Source organism: Leptosomus discolor, chromosome 3 (assembly GCF_034619465.1).
Source record: "Leptosomus discolor isolate bLepDis1 chromosome 3, bLepDis1.hap2, whole genome shotgun sequence".
NCBI classification, from domain to species: Eukaryota; Metazoa; Chordata; class Aves; order Leptosomiformes; family Leptosomidae; genus Leptosomus; species Leptosomus discolor.
In genome coordinates, this window is record NC_141393.1 from 19462812 (window position 1) to 19482065 (window position 19254).

At 37.4% G+C, this 19254-nt stretch overlaps 1 protein-coding gene across 3 annotated transcripts in view; it reads left to right on the top strand.

The window, feature by feature from the left end:
- The window catches only part of TTC7B (tetratricopeptide repeat domain 7B), a 153174-nt gene that overhangs the window by 49919 nt on the left and 84001 nt on the right, over window positions 1–19254 (top strand). For all 3 annotated transcript variants that reach the window (XM_086463592.1, XM_086463593.1, XM_086463594.1), the window contains 4 exons: window positions 4275–4353; window positions 6948–7120; window positions 11729–11792; window positions 16559–16696. In XM_086463592.1, coding sequence (XP_086319718.1) covers window positions 4275–4353; window positions 6948–7120; window positions 11729–11792; window positions 16559–16696 — 454 coding nt within the window. The remainder of the gene's footprint in view (window positions 1–4274; window positions 4354–6947; window positions 7121–11728; window positions 11793–16558; window positions 16697–19254) is intronic.

Sequence of the window (19254 nt, forward strand, 5' to 3'; positions counted from 1 at the left end):
CCATGAATGATTTTTAGGTGAGATATAGTAAACCTCAGCAACGAGGTAATAGTTAGGCTAGTATAAATAACTTGGCCTGTTCACTGGCATGGCTCTGGATATACTTTTCTCTCTTAAATGGGAGAAGTACTGACAATTTAGCCATCAAATTGCAGAGCAGGTGAGGTTCTGTCTAAGCTTACTAAGCAAAAATTTATTCTGATTCCATGTTTAATGTATAAAAGGCAATGTTAGATGAAATATTTGGGTTTTTGAATTGATAAGGCTGACAAAGAATGCCGCCCTTACACTAATGGGGAAGATATTGTCAAAGTATGCTGTAAATACAAAGTGAATTAATCTTATCAATCTTTCTGAGGTTAAATTTAAAACATTTCTTTTGTAGCCTGTTTTGAGTATATTGTGTTTAGATCTCACTCCCTTTGTTGTAAGGAATAGTGTTTGGTTTTTTTATCCTAACATCTTCAAATATAGACTTCTTCTCATTGAGCAGTTTTGGCATTCTTTTCTACTTTTTTTTGGTGTGTGTTTTAAAACACAAAGAAAAGAAGTATTAGTCTGGGATGCGAGGTTTATCTGGACCACTAATGCCAAAGCACTGTGGTGTGTGATGCCAAAGATGCTTTTTAAAACCAAGAGACTTCTTGGTGGTGGTAGTGACAAATACGTTTGTGCCAAAAGTTTGCTGCTGCTGGCCTACATGCTTATATTCTGGTCTTCTGATCCTGCATTGAAAGTTTGTCTTTACTGCCCCTTAATTTTCGTCCTGCACTTTCCCTGTATCATATCTACAGTTATTGATATCTCTCTCTCTGTTTAGGTGTGAGCACCTTTGCATAGATGCAGTTAAAATATTTTCATTGTTTTAAACAGAAATGCTGCCTGAAGTTTTTAAAGGAGCATAAAAGTTGATCTTGCATCAGAACAATTAATTAGGTTCTAACGTAAATTGTTTGGGTTAGGGTGCAAATTCTTAGACAAAGGATGCAAATTAGCCCGAAGAGCATCAATCTGTATAGACTTTCAATAGCAGATTGTACCTTTAAGTCCTGGTTCTCAGTCTTTAACTGGTATAGTGCTTCTTAAAGAGTCAAATAGTTTTTTTTTTCTTGAAGATTTAAAGCAGCAAACATTTTAATTGGTCTTTAAAAACTAGGAAGATGCAATTCAAAGGTCTTGACTCGAGCATATTCTGATGGGAGGCAGTCGTATAAACACATATGTACGTAACTAGCACTGTCTATCTGTGGGCCGTCTTTGTCTTGTCTGAAATTGCTGAAAATGGTGTCAGCTCCGAGTGCATGTTAATGTACCTTAAAATTCCTTGTGTCAAGAATGGAAGGGATCTCAAAGTCCCTTTACAGACACTGTGGGACGTTGTTTTCCAAGTTAACCTGCCCTTTTGCTCTGGCATTCAGTCAGCATGGGTGGACCTGCTAAAATGAAGGCGTATCATAATGAAAAGCAGGTAAAAGTTGTGTACTTCCTAGGCTAGGCAGGAAAAGTATGTGCCAGAATACTGGCACCCTCTTCTCCCCAATGTTACAAACTGTTAACAAATACAGGAAATGTACTTTGCTAAAAGCAGTGCAGTGTGGAGATCTGCCATATTGTTCGTGGTATATTTTGCTTCATTATTTGTCTCTCAAAGCATTTAACTCAATTTTTGGGTGATTTAGATTGTAGTTTTGAAGTGTATTGTTTTTAGTATACTTCATGTAGAAGATGCTCGATGAATCTATATTGTGTTTGTGTTCACTTGTGCAGTGGATAAATGTTAAATGCTTTATGAAGCAAAACCTAATTCTGTATTTTAAATTTGTTTTCTTCTCTTTGTACAATCTTACTGCTTTTTCCATGATACAGTAGAACTTCAGTCACAAGTTTCACTCCATTGCAGATGCTTGTGAAAATGTAGTAGGTAGCTAATAACAACCGGTCATGAAGTTCTTAAGGACTTTCATAAGTTGCGTACTTTTTCTTAAAGTTTTTTTTTTTGTTCTTGTACAAAAGACATAAACTTCACATGGAAAAAAAAAAAAAAGCTAATTCCTAAAATTTTATAAAGATTTAAATTACTGTGATTTGAAGTTCTACTACATAGTGTGTGTTTCATCTGTACTGGGAAATTAGTGTTGCAAGCTGACAAGTTCTTATAGAATCATAAACTCATAGAATGGTTTGGGTTGGAAGGGACCTCATAGATCATCTATTTCCAACCCCCCTGCCATGGGTCTTTTTTGACAAATTTTCAGGGAACATACAATTTTTTTGGCAAGTCTGTCTGTCTGGTTTTTTAAATCTTGTTGTGAGGACACATCTGTGAATACAGTCCTTCAGAGAAAGCTCCATTCATGGCAAATATGCACTTAGAACAGAGGACTTAAAGCTGGGATTCCAGTGATCTGGTTTTGGCTCTCTAAAATATTTGGCATGTAGTATTACTGAATGGTAGGTATTTGTATTTTGGCTTTCCAAAGGTGCTGAAGGTATCCGGCTTCCATTGAGTTCAGAGGTTTTCTTAAAATTTGGCCTACTGACTTTCTGTACTTCCATTAGTATATGAAGTTGGTGTGATACTCATTAACTGTCAAGAGGCCTGCCTGTGTGAAATACATAAATAAATATAATCTTTCATGCAGTTGTTTCCATATTAGATGTGTGCACAAGATTAATTTTCTTTAATATGTACTAACTGGTCACTCTATAGCCCAGCTCTGTTTGTAAAAAGGTGGACTTTTTACAAGCAATCATTATTTCTTGTGTGACTGGTGATCGTTTCTTTATAACCAACTGGTGGCTTACTTCAATGTAACTTTCAACCAGTTCGTAGAGGTTCTGTTATTTGGAAATGCTAGTTCTTTTAAAATGAGCTTTTATATGAAAGTATTTTAGAAGGTGAACTTGTGCTAGTGGAAGAAGTCTGTCTGTTCTGGAGACTAAAGTTTCTGATGCTGATAATCCTTTATTGTATAAAACAGAACAGAGATGGCCTCTGCCATGTAATCTGCAGAGAAAAATAGATGAGTAGTTCTCTAGGTAAAGGGATAAGAGTTCTACTGTTCTGTAGCAAGATCTCTTGCATCCAACACTCTGGTTTCCGGTAATCTGCAACTAAATTTAAAGAAAGTATCTGTGTAAAAATGCTGCTTTTTTGAATTTGTACAAAGTTGCAATTCAGAAGATCAGTATTTTAAATATATGTGTAAATAAAGAAAATCACATTTTAAGGTAATTCAACTATATGACGTAACAGCAATGACTTAACAAAAACCACACTTTTGATCAAATAATTTTGTTTTGCAACTGAACTTCAAATAGTGGAATGACTGTCCTATGTTATGTGATGAGGTTGCAGAAATCAGTTGTTCACCTCAGCAAAAAGCCAACCCAGTTCTTCACCAGTTCAAAGACAACTATATTAATATAAAGTAAAATATTCTCAATTGTTTTTAAGTGCACTAAAAAACCAAATAGCTGAGATAACTGATACAGAGATGAGAAAAAGGTAAAGCTTTAAGACTATTCAGAGTAATCTGTTGTTTGAGAAGAGAGTTCAGATCTGCTAAAATTGTTAGTATGAATGATACCTCCTCTCTGAGGGTCTTGAATCTCTTTGCAAAAGCTGTGTAGGCAGCAGAAGTGGAAGAAGCATAGACAAAGAAACTTCAGTTGCAGAAGTCACACTAAAAGCCAGCCAGAGTCAAGAACAGAACGCTGATTCCCCAGTCCTCTTCGGGCCACACCGTGGGCCTTGCTGTGTTTGTGCGCTTTCCTCTCTGAAAAGGAGTTTAACATTTTACATTACTTTCACTGAGGATTACAAAATTTACTCCTCTTTCCCTATTTTAAGGTGTGAAGAGGCAGCTAAAATGGAATGCTTTTTTTCTTTTCTCCAAAGTTTATACTTTAAAGTCTAATGTAATTTAAATTTAAAACCATTGTAGTAGCAAGATCAACTTCAGTTTTGTCTTTTCCCATTTTGGGGTAGTCACTTTTACACTCTTCCTTGCTTTCTCTTGAACTATCTACTGATCATGAAAATGTTTATTTTTTTTCAATAAACTGTCAGGGAGTGTTGTTATAGTAATCAGTGGTGGGATTCCCAGATGACTATCGATCTGTCTGTCTATCTGTATATCTCACAGAAAGGCGATGATGATATGCAGGAAAAAAAATGATAGCATGGATTTTAACAACTTTATTGAGTAATACATTAAGGTGTTACTACATCCAAGTTTGGAATACTGTCAAAATTCTATGTTTATATACAGGAACTTGACGAGAGGAGTTGGTAGATTTAGAGAGTTACTAAGAGCTGTCGAAACAAGAACTACACAAAATCTGCGAATGGTAAGTTTATTAAACTACATTCCTTTTGCAGCATCTGAATTTTAGTAGGCAGGTAAAGCAGAAATATAGTGGGTGAGATAGAGACAAATAATCAGATAACACAGCATATTGATCAGGATCTATTATCCCCCACTTTATAAGGTTACATTTCATGGCTTAAATGGATGATTAAAATAAAAAGGAATGTTTGATGCCCAGTCTTTCCCCTATTTTCTTTCCTGTTTGTGGTTATGGTTAAAACCTGGTTGGTCTGTGACTTTAGACCTTAATCATAATTGCCCTATTTGTGACTTACCATAGTTTCACTGTGGTGTTATTTCATGGTTTTGTAATGTAATGGGAGTGAGGACAGGGCGCAGGATCTTTAATGTGTGTTCTGTTAAGTTGGAAGTTACCAAGTTACCATTTCTTTGGTTTTGTGATAAATCCTCTTAAAGGAAAACAATAAAAGCAAAATCATAAAGATTTGTTATTTATATTGTCCAGAGTGATGTATCTTCTTTTTTTTGCATCTTTTATGTAGTAAAAGGCCAAGGCTTATCTCTTTTGCTCTAATGTAATGATTTCCAAAGTGTCCTAGATTAGTTTCCTAATAAAAGGCCTTTAAAACTTCCAGACTGGTAATAAAGGAGGTGACTGTTTTCTGAATTCATTTAATAACTGATTCCTAGTAAGGATACTTAAATTATTGAATAATAGACTTTCAATGGAGAGGGATAATATTGCAAAGAATAAAAGATGAAGGGCTTCTATGGTATAGGACTTAAGGTGGAGGAAAAAGATCATATGGTGCTGTCTGTGGCTTAAACATTACACATCTGTTGCTGGGAAATGTTGCTGGGAAATACTGCCAGTTCTGATGCAAATATAGATCTTGCCTTCTTTCTGCTGACTTGATACTAATCTCTGAGTTTTCATTATCATGATGTATAGTCGTGCAGCTTGTAGCATATGCATTAAACATTAAAGAGGAGATTAACCTGATAGTTATGGATTATAAGATGATTTCCAAGCTTTAAATTAATATTATTTACTTAAATAATATTTATGTAATTATTTCTACATTTAAATATATGGTACCAAGAATAGTTGGTCAAAATAAACTTTTTCATGCTAATCTACAAGCTTGTTTCACTCTTGCTGAGCCTTACCAACAGCAACACCTTCAAGTACAAGGTGTCAGAAGCCCCAGTCAGTTCAATCTTGGACTGTAACTGTTGGTGGTGGGTTGACCTTGGCTGGCTGCCAGATTTCACCCAGCTGCTCTCTCACTGCCCTTCCTTTAACACTGCAGGGAGAAAATAATAGAAAAGCTTCTGGGTGGAGGTAAAGACAGGGAGTTTGCTTATCAGTTACTGTCACAGGCAAAACAAATGCAACTTGAGGGAAATTCTTTTATTGTCAATTAAAAGAGAGTAGGATGGTGAAAAACAGAGACAAAAACTAAACCACCTTCCCCCTGCCCCCTTTCCCCAGGTTCAACTTCAGTCCTTTATTTCTGACTCTTCTGCCTCCTTTCCCTACTCTCCCATTCCCCGAGTGATGCATTGGGGGGTGGAGGGTTGTGGTGAGTCCATAACAGTTCCTCTTTGCTGCTCCTTGTTCCGCACCCTTTTCCCCTGCTCCAGCATGTGGTCCCATGGGATGCAGTTCCTTCAGGGAATCATAGAATCTTTAAGGTTGGAAAAGACCTCTAAGATCATTAGGTCCAACTGTCAACCCAACACCACCATGCCCACTAAACCATGTCTTAGTGTGCCACAACTACTCGGTTTTTGTACACCTCCAGGGATGGTGGCTCCACCACTCCCCTGGGCAGCCTGTTCCAATGTTTGACCACTCTTTCAGTAAAGAAATTTCTCCTAATGTCCAATCTAAACCTCCCCTGGCACAACCTGAGGCCATTTCCTCTTGTCCTATCACTTGTTACTTGGGAGAAGAGACCGACCCCCACCTCACTACAACCTCCTTTCAGGCAGCTGTAGAGAGCGATAAGGTCTCCTCTCAGCCTCCTCTTCTCCAGGCCAAACAACCCCAGTTCCCTCAGCCGCTCCTCCTAAGACCTGTTCTCCAGACCCTTCACCACCTTCGTTGCCTTTCTCTGGACATTCTCCAGCAGAAAGATCAGCCCACTCCGCCATGGTCCTCTCAGCAGGCTGCAGTGTGGGCATCTGCTCTACTGTAGTCCTCTCTGTGGACCACAGGGAAATACCTGCTCCACTGTGGTCTTTTCCACAGAAACATCTGCTCCAGGCCTGGAGAGGCAGTAAAGGTTATTGAGCACAAAATATCTGAAAATATACCTGGATGTGCTCCACTCTTAGGAGCAACAGTTGGTGTTGTTGATACTTCAGAAGTATCTGGATTTAACTGATAAAATTGAAAAATTGTTATTGCCATTTTTTTGGTGTGTGTTTAGGGAATTGAACTGGGTACTTGCACCTTTCAAACAGCAGTATGCCTGGTTTTTTGCATGTTTTAAAATATCAGAAAATATATTCTACATGACTATTCCCTAATTAGAAATTATCCAAGTGTTTTTGAAGTTTGTATTCAGCGTTCCTAAGGAAAATATTTGTCTTTCACTTTTACAGACGATAGCAAGGCAACTGGCTGAAATTTTGTTACGAGGCATGTGTGAACAGAGTTACTGGAATCCATTGGAAGATCCTCCTCACCAATCACCCCTAGATGATCCACTTCGAAAAGGTTCAAATACTAAGAATTACGCGCTCAGTAGAAGACCGCGAGTATACACTGGAGAAAAGTATGGCTGAGTTTATACCTTTCGTTTCTATAATTGCAATTGTTACCCAGTGCGCTGGGTAATTAGGTTTATATTTTTGAAAATGTAGAAGGAATTAGGCAATGCGAATGGGAATATTTCCCACGCTGTGTGTGTGTATATATATATAGCCTGAAGAGAACTAGGGAAGCAACATGCTTCTCTAACCAGAAGTTTGCACTGTATGCACAGGACGTTTTGCCCTCAACTCTCAAAATTTTTTTTTTTTTTTTTTTTTTTGGTCCATACTGGGGTATATGGTAGAGTCAATATCTCTTATTATACCTGTGGTACAAAAGAAAACAAACTGGGTGGCAAATATGAGATTGCACGTTTTAAAAGTTGTGTGCTGATTCTAGACCTCTATTCTGCTTTATCATAGAAAGGAAGGAGTTAGCAATATGGAGATTCAAATTAATTCCTGAAACATTATAAAAAAACCCTAAACCATATCTAGCAATTTATCTAGCAATTTCAAAGGGACTTTATTTCCCAAGGCATCTACCTTTTAATCTTCTTAGATTAGCTTTGTCAGTTCTCTCTGATGCCACCTTTTTGTTGAATTTTATTCTTTCCCTGATTCAGATAAGTGGTATGCTATGGATCGTTTTTGTGCAGTGTATCCGATGGTTAATTCTAGAGTAGCTTTGGTGTCTATCTCTTCCTTCTTGAAAGTGTGTGGGGTTTTTTTCAAAAGTGATCACTATTAGGATTAGTATTAAATGTAGGTAGCCATTTCCTTGAATTTTAACTTTTTCTTAAAAGTTAATAGCTTGTTGTTTGTTTGTGTCTGATCATTAAAGATGGTTTCTAAGATAAAGTTGTTTTCCTTAGACACACTCTGACAGTGCCAAAAATACATATTGACAAAATTTTGCACTTTATTACAGTCCTTGGGTAGCTTACTGCCTGAAAGTAACACCTGCTTGTGTCAAAGCATGCTGGTGAAATCATAACCATTTGGCAGTATTGGTTTTTAATTTATTTTTTATGTCATTGATGCTAAGTTTGATCAGACGAGACTTTGTTGCCTGCTTGTTTTACAACATCTGCAACCGTTGCGCTGCTCTACTTGTATTCTACACGCAAGTCCTTGTGAAGTCTTGTATTTTGTATATATATTTAATACGGTCAACAACTATTGCTTGCTTCTTTTGATACATGCTTGAAAGCACTATGAGCAGAGAACTGACAGATAAGTTGTAGCAGTGGAGATAATCATGTAGCCAAGATTGTGATTTGCTGTAGCAGGATGGTGCTAAGTAATGCAGATGGAGAAGATTGAAATTCTGTTTAAATTTACGAGTGGATTCTGGAGAATATCACTGGAGATATTAAAAATCCAACTGGACATGGTCCTTGGCAACCTCCCAGTTGACCCTGCTTTGAGTGGAGGGGCTATACTAGATGATCCCCAGGCACCCCCTCCAAACTCAGCTATTCTGTGATTCTGTGAAATCAGTGTGATCTGGGAATCTCTTTTGAGGAAACTCATGTCTGTTCTATATGAAATTGTTGACCCTTTCTCTCCAAAGAATTTTGTATTATTATTATTTTTAATATTGTTGTCCAGCTGGATTAAAACCCAGGCATTTTGAGTTTTTTAATTTCAGTCTTGTCTGACTATGTCTAGGATGTGAAATCATTAAAAAGCAGTCTTCTGAGCTTTAGGAAAAGATGCAGGCATAGGGTTCAACATTCAATTTGCCAAAACAACTGCTGTGTCTGCAAGTACATTGTTAACAAACCGTACGTGCAGGCAACCTTTTTGTGGGGAAAAAAAAAAACCAAACCAGACAAACCCCAACAGGAAATACATGGTTTGTGGATACGCCTTGATCACTGCACTTTAAAAGTGTGCATTTATTGCCCAAACACGAGGAGTTCTCTTTTATGCAGTCACACGTCTTCTCATTCAAACTGCTTGGTTTCACACAGCAAATCCTAAAGTCTGTTCATCTCTTACAGTATATATGCCATATTAGTTCATGTGAAAGCTTTTTTCCATTATGTGACCTTGTTGTTATGTGCAAAAGAGTCTGCTTCTGTGGTAGATTGCTTATAGAAGTAGTCCTACCTTGAATTCTGAAGAGATATTTTATTTTAGTCTTCACAGTATCTATATATTGTAATATGAAATACTGACATACTGCAGGCATTTGAATTATTTAGCTGCATTTATTGCAGATTTCCATTAATGAATACTTGATAAAGCAGCAAGCCCACATAATTATGGTGTCATTATTACTAGCAAGTAGAAAGGCCTTTGTCTTCAAAGATTTCTAGCAAGTCTCCTTGCTTGATCCAGAATACTTATAGCAGGTTTCTCATGCTCAGTCTTCAAACTTGTCTTCTTCATTCTCAACTCATCCCTTTGTAGAAGCATGCCTCCTGGCAAAAGTGGGGCTTTGTTCAGTGTAATTTTCTTGTTCTTGGGACATGCAAGCATGAATTTCCACAATTTCAACAGGCCATGTAATTAAGTCCTTTTCTTTTGTCTCATCAGAGTGATTAATACCAGATCAGATAAAACATGTCTAGCCAAGTATCTCATCTCCAGCAGTTGATTGAAAGCAAGTCCCTAAGACAATGAATAGCAAGACAGATGTGTAGGGAACTTCTTCCTAGGTGTTCATCTGACCATCAACTCTGAGTCTGAGATGTATTGTTTTTTTCTAAATATGTTGCCTGGCATATTAAATAACTGCATTGTTGTCTTTTGAGAATGGTGAATGTGATTTGGCTGATACCATTTGTAATTTTGTAGATCTCTCTTAGTGCCTCTTCAGTTTTCTTTATCCTCAGTTGAAGAACTGTTAAATTTCTTGGTTTGCCTTTGGTTGGTAGCCATTTCATGCTTCCAGTTGCCTCTTCTGCTCTGCCCTGTTACCTTGGAATTACTTTACTCATACACCTGCACCTGTCAGGAGACACAGAAAGTGAATCTGAGTTGAGCCAAGTATATTGAGCTTTTTGCACGCACAGGTCAAAGAAATTTCCCAGTAATTTCTTCATGAAGAGGATCTTCATTGTTTGAGACAAGCATTGACTTACGTACCTAAACATATTCAAAGTTGTAGGAGAATATAACACTTGCTTTCATTTTGATAAGTGACTTTTTACTTGTTCTCTTTGGGGCAACTTATGTTTTTTCTCTGAGAAAGTAATTTCTTCAGCAACTATTTCCAATCATTATTCTGCTTCCTGGGAACCATAGCCGCTTGATCAAGTTAAATCACTTCCAGGTTGCTAAATTCTGCATTGAAGACTGGATAGGTAAATGGGGAGCTCTGATGTTTCCTCTTCACTCCTCATTCCCAATTCTGGGTGGTTCTTATTCATGAGTAACTCTGTTTTGAAATTTCTTTCTTACGTAAAAATAACAATGTCTTCTAAGATTTGGAATACTCTTCCAAATCTGGTAAGCAACTTGCATTGATTAAAAGATAAAAATCCAAGAACAAAACAGCTGACTTGGGGTGTTAGGTGCTGTATATTACCACAAAACATTCGCATTGTTGCTTCCAAACCACCTGGAGTTCAGATGTGTTTCACTTTCCATTTCCTTTCAGGCATTTAATTACTGCTTGAATTTCTAGTGCATTTAAAAAAAAAAAAAAAAAAAGGAGTTTTAATCTCAGACAAGTTTACTTTCCTGCCTTATTTACTGTAATTTAAGTGCTCTTGGGACAATTGCTTATTAACAACAAGAAATTACTTCCTACATTTAAACAGTTATTTGTAAAACTGTTGGTCTGAATTAACAGGAAATAGTACTTGTGCTAATTCAGAAACAGTTTAGAGAAAGAAATCTGAGGAGTTAAAACACAGTCACTGGTTTGGGTTTTGTGTGTGTGTGAGAGAGAGAATGAATGAATTAATTCCTACCAGTCCTGTACCCGATGCAAATTACTGTTGTCTGTCCACCAGCATAGAAAAGTTTTTGGAAAGCATCTAGTGTTCAAAGAAAGCAGTAAAGTTTGCAAACCTTCAGGATTAAGTTACAAGGAAGTTTACTTCCTTAAAAACAAGTATTTTAACCAGTTGGAACTAACAGTGGTTATGGCAAGCAGTCAGAGATTGCCATGGCTCTCTTTAAAAATATTCACAGCTATTGAATGCAACAGGAAAACAATTCTCAAGCATATCTGATGAAAGACTAATAGAAGTATTTATGCACATATTGCCTAAAATACAAACGTTATCTTGTTCTTGTGAGTTTCTTGTTGCCGACCTTTGAATCAGTGATGTAGATTCAGTTCAGATAGATTAGGTGCTCCAGGCCAGTTAAACTATGGGTACAGATTCTACAGTTGTTAAATTATGTGCAATTTTGGGATATTTGAATGTGTTCAATTCTGACAGCTGTGGTGGTTTTGTTCTCTTCCTGTGTTTGGACAACTTTTCTGAAATGCACATTTAGAGCATTGGAAAGAAATGCATTTAACCAATCATTTTTTCTATGCAAGTTACTTTCTGTTCTCTTTTCTGGAAATTTTCCATTTTTTACAATACTCTTGCTGTATTGGTGTAAGCTACTCCTAAAAGTAATGTGTTCTGGTTAAATAATTAAATTCTCATTTTGAACAGCATCTTTTGTCCTCAAGAAAATACAGAAGAAGCCTTACTGTTGCTGCTTATTAGTGAATCTATGGTAGGTAAAATAGAGCAAATGTGCATGTGCTGTACGTGTGTGTGTTTTCCTTTTTTTTTTTTTTTTTTTTTCTTTTCTTTCAAATGAAAATAGAACTCTTTTTGTCATGCCTCACTTTATGACTTGTGTTTCATTTTCTGTTAGGAAAGCAGGCAGTTACTTCTGAAACTCAAGCTTCTATTCCTTTGAGCCAGCAGGATGAGGTCTGCAAGTGTTACTTGCTTTAGAGTAGCTGAACCTAGCCTCCTCCTAGCCATAGGCAGGTGAACACAAAGCAAGGTCTTTCATTTGGCATCACTTAGCAGTATGAACCACTGTTACACCAGCTGGTTGTCATTCAGACTCAAAATGTAAGTTATTTTTGTTGTAAAAAACAAATCAAGGACTGCTAGATGAGCATAATAAACATAGCCAAAAAGTTATTTTGCACTGTGCATTAAACCTCGGATGTCACTCAAATTTGTAAATTATCTTTAATGATACTGGCATTCAGCCTTTGCTGCTGGATTTTTTATTTTTTTTTTTTTAACTGTCCTCATTTCCTCAATAGGTGATTCCTTTCCATGGCCTAGTTGTGCCTTTTATCAGCCTTTCATATTTTCCTTTAGTATGATTTTACTAGTCATCTATCAGCTGCCACATACTGACATTCTCATACCCAGTCAGTTATATGTTCTCAGATGGCAGAAATGAAAAGCTGAAGCTGGAGTTATTGCTGTTTTTCTAGCTGGAGGGGTGGAACCTCTAGAATCTGAGGCGTCATATAGTAGTCTGTCTCACCACACATCAGTGAGGCAGACTCTTAAGCTCTATAGGTGATTCAAATACTTTCATGCTCTGGCATAATTTCTGGTTTGATACAGATAAATAGGATCAGAACATTTTAGTGAACATTGTCCTATTTGAACTATTTTAAAGTGGCAAACATTTACGTTGTACTGCAAACTACTTTCCTCATTCCTAGTGATCTGCCTTGCAATGTTCGTGACAGAATCTGTCACCAGAAAACTAGACTGAGCAAAAGTTTCCATATATCATGAGCTGGTTTTGCTACAGTATATACTTCCTGCTGAAAAGGGCTGCTTGTGCCCCTGTAAGGTGCCTGAGCAACTCGTGGAGATACATACAATTCTGATGTGAACTGTGGTCATGGTGTGAAGTGGAAGCAGTCCCAGTTCTGCAGGATCTGACTACTGATTACTTACGTATTTACACATGTACTTACTTACCTATCGGCATAAAGAAGCCAAAAAACAAATTAAAAGTACTGCCCTGTTAAGTCTTGTTTCTGGTTACCTACAGCTTTCTCTTTGTGAGTTAGATCCGCTTGTCACTGTAAAGCATATATCCTTAGCAAGCCTTCAATATTTTTTTTTTCTTTACAGGTAATTATTGCAGGTTATCAGAGGCAAAAGAGTTTGTTCTGGGAGAGTATAAAGTCTTTCACATGATTGACTTGCTTTGGCTAAGTCATTTGTTCAAATTAGGTTTAGAGGGGGAAAAGGGGAATATTAAGCATAAAAACGTTCATCACTACAGACTTACCGTTCTGAGAGTTGGGTGTTGTTACTTCAGTTGTACTTCAGCTGTAGTAGTTATGAAGTAGTGTGTGATTTATGATTTTGAAACTAGTATTTGGGAAAGAAATAAGAATAGTTCCAGAAGATTGAGAAATCATTGGTGTTTTGAGATGGTATTGTGTTATTACTGTCATCCCTTCCTTGCATTGTCTGTGAATTAGTGAAAACACAGATAAGGTGTCAAGACTTCTGTCCTTCAAGAAGTTATTCAAGTAAATATTTGAAAACAGAATGAGGATCTGACATATAAGTAGCATTTTGGGTAAGTAAAAGTAATCAAATCACTGTGTATATAGGAACCCTAAATCATACTGCTAGTTTTGGGGAAATAGTACACTCTAACAGCGTAACTTCTTATTTGAATTAATCGTAGAATGACAGAATGGTTTTGGTTGGAAGGGACCTTAAAGGTCATCTACTTCCAACCCCCCTGCCATGGGCAGGGACACCTTCCACTACACCAGGTTGCTCACAGACCCATTCAGCCTGGCCTTGAACACTGCCAGGGAGGGGGCAGCCACAGCTTCTCTGGGCAACCTGTGCCAGTGCCTCACCACCTCACAGTGAACAACTTCTTCCTTACATCTAATCTAAATCTACCCTTTTCAGTTTAAAACCATTACCCCTTGTCCTTTTTGTGCCCACTGCCTCTGGTCCTGTCACTGGACACCACTGAAGAGAGCTTGGCTTCATCTTCTTTGCACCCTCCCTTCAGGTATTTTTACATATTGATAAGGTTCCTCCCCCCGCCACCAAAGCATTCTCTACTCCAGGCTGAAGAGTCCCAGCTCTCTCAGCTTTTCCTCGTGTAAGAGATACTCCAGTCCCTTATTCATCCTAGTGGTCATTTGTTTAGTGGTCATTTGTTGGACTGTCTCCAGTAGCTCCATATCTCTCTGGCACTGGGGAGCTTAGAAATGGACCCAGTACTGCAGGTGTGGCCTCACCAGTGCTGAATAGAGGGGAAGGATTGCCTCCCTCAGTCTGCTGACAACACTCCTACTCACGCAGCCCTGGATACCAGTAGCATTCTTTCTAGCAAGGGCACGTTGCTGGCTCCTGTTCAACTTGGTGTCCACCAGGACCCCCAGGTCCTTTTCTGTCAAGCTGCTTTCCAGATGGGTGGCCCCCAGCATGTACTGGTGCCTGGGGTTTTTCCTTCCCACGTGCGGGACTTTGCACTTCCTAGTCTTTTTTGAATCTTTTGATGAGGTTCCTGTCGGCTCATTCCTCCAGCCTGTTCTGCTCCCTCTGGATGGCAGCACAGCCCTTTGGCATAGCAGTTCCTCCTCCTAGTTCTGTATCATCAGCAAACTTGCTGAGGGTACACTCTCCCCCATCATTCAGATCATTAATGAAGATTTTGAACAGGATCAGGCCCAGTATCAGTCTCTGGGGTATGCTGCAAATTACTGTTTCACGGATCACCACATCCAGCGCTCAGCCTTATGTGTTATTGTTAGCTGATGGTAAAATGGCTGAGCATATCCTTTCTTCCACTGTGGGTGAACTAAGTTATACTGCTTGCATCTGCCTCAGGCTTAAAGTGTGTATGGGGTAAGTGTGGCCAGTGACACATTGCAGTTTAACTAATTGTGTCTGAGACCATGGCAGTTCTGAAACACTGTGCACTTGAGTTTTTGTATACATTCTTTCTTAAAATTACACAGAAAATGACTGTTCAAATGTATAAGGTATCTTTGATACTTAGAAGGCATCCTCTCCTATAATACTGCTTTGGCATTGTCAGCCATTTTTTCACATCAAGTGCTAGTTCATAGCTTGTCCTGTGCCTGCACAGAATTGAGTCAAATAGTGATTAAATGTGGCGTTAAAAAGGAAGAAGTTCTTGAAGCTGAGTAAATATTTATGCAGTGTGGAAACGAAAAGCCAAAGACTTCTTGATCAAAAGAAAGCAAAGCGTCTGTTTGGGGTGTGTGTGCGGGGGTGTGTGTTTTCAAACCAAGCTGTGGAATATTCAGTTGATAATCCCTGAAATATCTGGGCACTTTATGCTCCATGTATCTCTCTGAGAATTTTTTCAATATTTGGTTATTCTGATTTTAAGGATGAATTGATTATGTTCAGAGCTTAAAATGTTATCCTGTTAAAGCAGAGAAACAATTTATTATCCCTTAATGTGTGTCACTCCTCCTTTCAGAAAAAAGGGGGAAATAAGCTACCCATTAAAATTTAGTGTAGTTAAGTAAATGTATTAAGGGGGCTATGCCCTGTGTAATTAAAGAAAAAAAAGAAAAGGGGGGAGGAGAAGAGAAGAGAATCTTTAACTTCTGACTACCAGATACAGCATTTGTACCAATGGGAATATTAAACATCAAGAAATCTAGAAATAGATAAGGTATCAGGATAAGGTATTTTCAGAGGCTTGATGGTATAGTGGGAGAAGTATTGGGTAGTTCAGTATAGGTAGACTTAGCTACTGGGAGACCTGAATTTTATCTTTTTTTCTTTAACAAGATTTCTTTGTGAACACGGTCAATTCATTTAAGCCAATTCCAGCTCAGCTTTCTTCTTTCTTGAAAGGGAAGGTTTATTTAAGGAGTCAAGTTTGCAATGTACCTTTCACAAAACAGTATCGAAAAGTACAAAGCCTTACTGCAAACATGGCCTGATTCCAAACATGGGCTCAGAACCAGGGACAATTTTCACTTCTCACTAGTAACTACTGAAGGTAGATAGTGTGGTTGTCCTGGGCAGGTTACCACTCACAAGTGAGAGAATAGTGTCATAATGTTATGAAGAGAAAAGAAATCAATTGCCTTAATTTACAAAAGCTGTAATAGAGGATTTGAAGATCCTTCTAATATATTTTACTAGCATACAAAAAATAAAATTAAATTTTAAAAGATGAATATACATTATGTTTTTGAAAAAACTTGGTTTCTGAGAACTCTTCAATGATTTTAAATATATTACCTCGTTTATGTAATTCAGAATCACAGAATCAAGTAATTAAAAATAAATCCATATAGAAACATAAATCTTGCCACTAATGTATAAAATTGGTGATTCTTGCTGTCTACAAATTAGTAGCAGATACTGTCTCTCCATATCACCTACGTCAATTGCTGACTGTCAGTCTGAATAGAATGGTAGTTTTTTAAGCAAAAATATAGGTTGGATTACAATGTCTGACACTGTTTCTTTTTTTGTGGTATGTTTCAGGCTAACCGTGATGCTGTACTGAGCAGAATACCAGAACACAAAAATGATCGTATCATCAGTTTGCAAAGTGCATCTGTAGTCTATGATTTACTTACTATAGCTTTAGGAAGAAGAGGCCAATATGAAATGCTCTCAGAGGTTTGTCAATAATAGTGAATATTCAGCTGTGTCTTTGTTACTTATTTCTGTTAATCATGCTAGTTGTGCTAGTACTTAAGGGCTAAACAAATACAGGACACTGTCATTCTGGCTACTGTATAAATGCAGTAGGTAGTTTCCACCCCAAAAAGTTTACTATCTAAATTTATACAAGTGACTTGAGGTGGTCAAGCACAGGAATTTTGTGAAAGGTGTGGTAAATGTTTAATGGCACAGAAATTCACATCGTTTTTAGGCAGGGATCTGCTTAAAAGGATACACATTAAATGGAGACAACAGGAAGGAATGGCAAAAGATAAAAGCTATTGTGGATATAAATGATAGGTATAAATAACTAGGAGAAGGATTTGTGATGTTTTATTTCAAAAGAAAACTTTCTTTTACCCCTCATAATATTCAGAGTGCTCCAAGGTCCTCGTAATTTGTAAAATGGTTTTGAAGTTAATAAAACAGAAATGTATTATTTTTTCAGGTCTGTAGGAAAGTGTGTTCTCTATCTCAAATGTCTTGTGTTTGATATGCAACTTGCATGTGTTTTGTTAAATTGCAGTGACTTACTACTTCAGGAAATAATCAAGTATTGTTAACAGTTTTTTATACCTGAGAAACATCTTCAGTTCTTTGGGCAGAGCAGATCTTTCTGCTGCTCAAAGCAGTGCTCACCCAGCAGCAGGATACTGGTTGCTGACCATCGTTAATTATTGATATCCAGAAGGAATACTTCAGCATGTGTGATAGGAAGGCGTATCCAGGGATTGATTTGCTGAGAAATGGTTTCTCTCTACTGTAACAGAGGACTTTTATTAAGATGAAAATGAAAAAGAAAAAAAAAAAAAAGCCCCGGTTCTTCTCTGGTATATGTTCATAGTCACCCTTTAATCTGCATCTCCTGTGATGCTAATCTCTAAATTTGGGCGTTCTTCTTGAAAGTACTTTGTAGCTGCAAGTTCATAGCATAGAAATCAGCTTAATCAGTACAATAGAAAGTCTTTCACAAAACTAAGCAGTGTGAAAGCTCATACAAGACTGTAACCCTACAACATAATCTAATCAGGAATATTTCCATTTACTTGCCACTACAAACACTACCACCTTCATGGAGTTTTAGGTAGTTGCACCAAAGCTGCGAGAGGTGACGCTCCCTATATTTTAGTCTAAGAACTTTTTAAATGGTAGACATTGAGTAAAAAAAAAAAAAAAAAAAAAAGAAAACAACAAAAAAGAAAACAACAAAAAACTTGAAAAGGTAACTCTTATTTCTTTTTTCTTCTTTAAGCAGCTGGCAACTTTTTCTTTTTATATACTAACCTAGCAGCTGGGCCGTGGTAGTGTAGCCCTCGGTTCCAATTCCGATTCTTTTGTTTGTGGTGGGGTTTTTTTCTTGTGGGTTTTTTGTCTTTTTTTTTGTATGTTAAACAACCATTATATTAATGAGAACATCACAGGTTCCTGGGATTCCTCCACTGTTTCCTTTTGGACGCTTTGGATGGTATTTATGTTACAATAGATGAAACTTCTTGTTTGTGATTCTTCTTGCCTTTCTTAATAAAGAGGGTTTTTTTGCTTCACCAGAAAAACTAGTGGTATCTCTGTTCTTAGCCATGTATCTTGATGTCTAGGACATTACCCTGAAGGGTAGGAGGAAAATCTTCTAGTCCCCTCACATGGAGAAGAGCACAGAGCTTGCTTCCCTCGCTGCCTGTGTGATTGGTTTAGCCCCTGTAGCTGACAGATGAGTAACCCTGGCTGTTCCTTTTCCTGCTGTGTTTTGTGCACAGTTGAGTGTTCAAACTAACGGAAGATGTTTTAACTCAACTTAGATCATTGATTTCATTGCCTTTTAGATGCTGATTGTGCTGGTGGTGGTCTTGGTTACAGACAAAAGCAGAACCACAAGTATCTGGAAAGTTAAAGGGCCTCCATGTTTGACCAGCTTCTTAGTTGAGGGGTTTTAGCCACTGCCTTGGGCTTTGACACCTGGAGTCTGTCTAAGGCTTGTTTTAAGGTCTTGTTCTTTTTTATTCTGTGTCTAGCATCTTTGTAGTTATATTCCATCAAAATTGTATGTATATTCTTTTGAAATGTTCTCTTTGAAAAATTAGAAAATATTCCTTATGTTTGAAAAATACATTTCAATACAGAACAATTAAAATTTATTTATTATATGTGCATGAAGTATCTATTCTGAACACGAATAAAGTAATCTTATGAAGACCTGGTATAATAGACAATACTTCATTTAGCATACTGATACTCTAGATACACAGCTGCAGCAGGAACTTATCAGGAAATGGTTAGAACATCTCATTTGTTCCCGTTCTTCACAGCAGAAAACATAGACTTTGAGAAACTCTTACAGTTTAGTGAGTGGGTAGAAGGTATCTGCCCTGAAATCCTATGGCCCATAGTCTGAAACTTTTATAGTGTAAATTATTACACTAAAACAAATTCAGTAATGTAAAAACATTCTGTTCAGTTATGTAATAGGCATGTAATTTCTTGCTGGCTTCATTCTCTGTGAGCTAATTATGATTTCT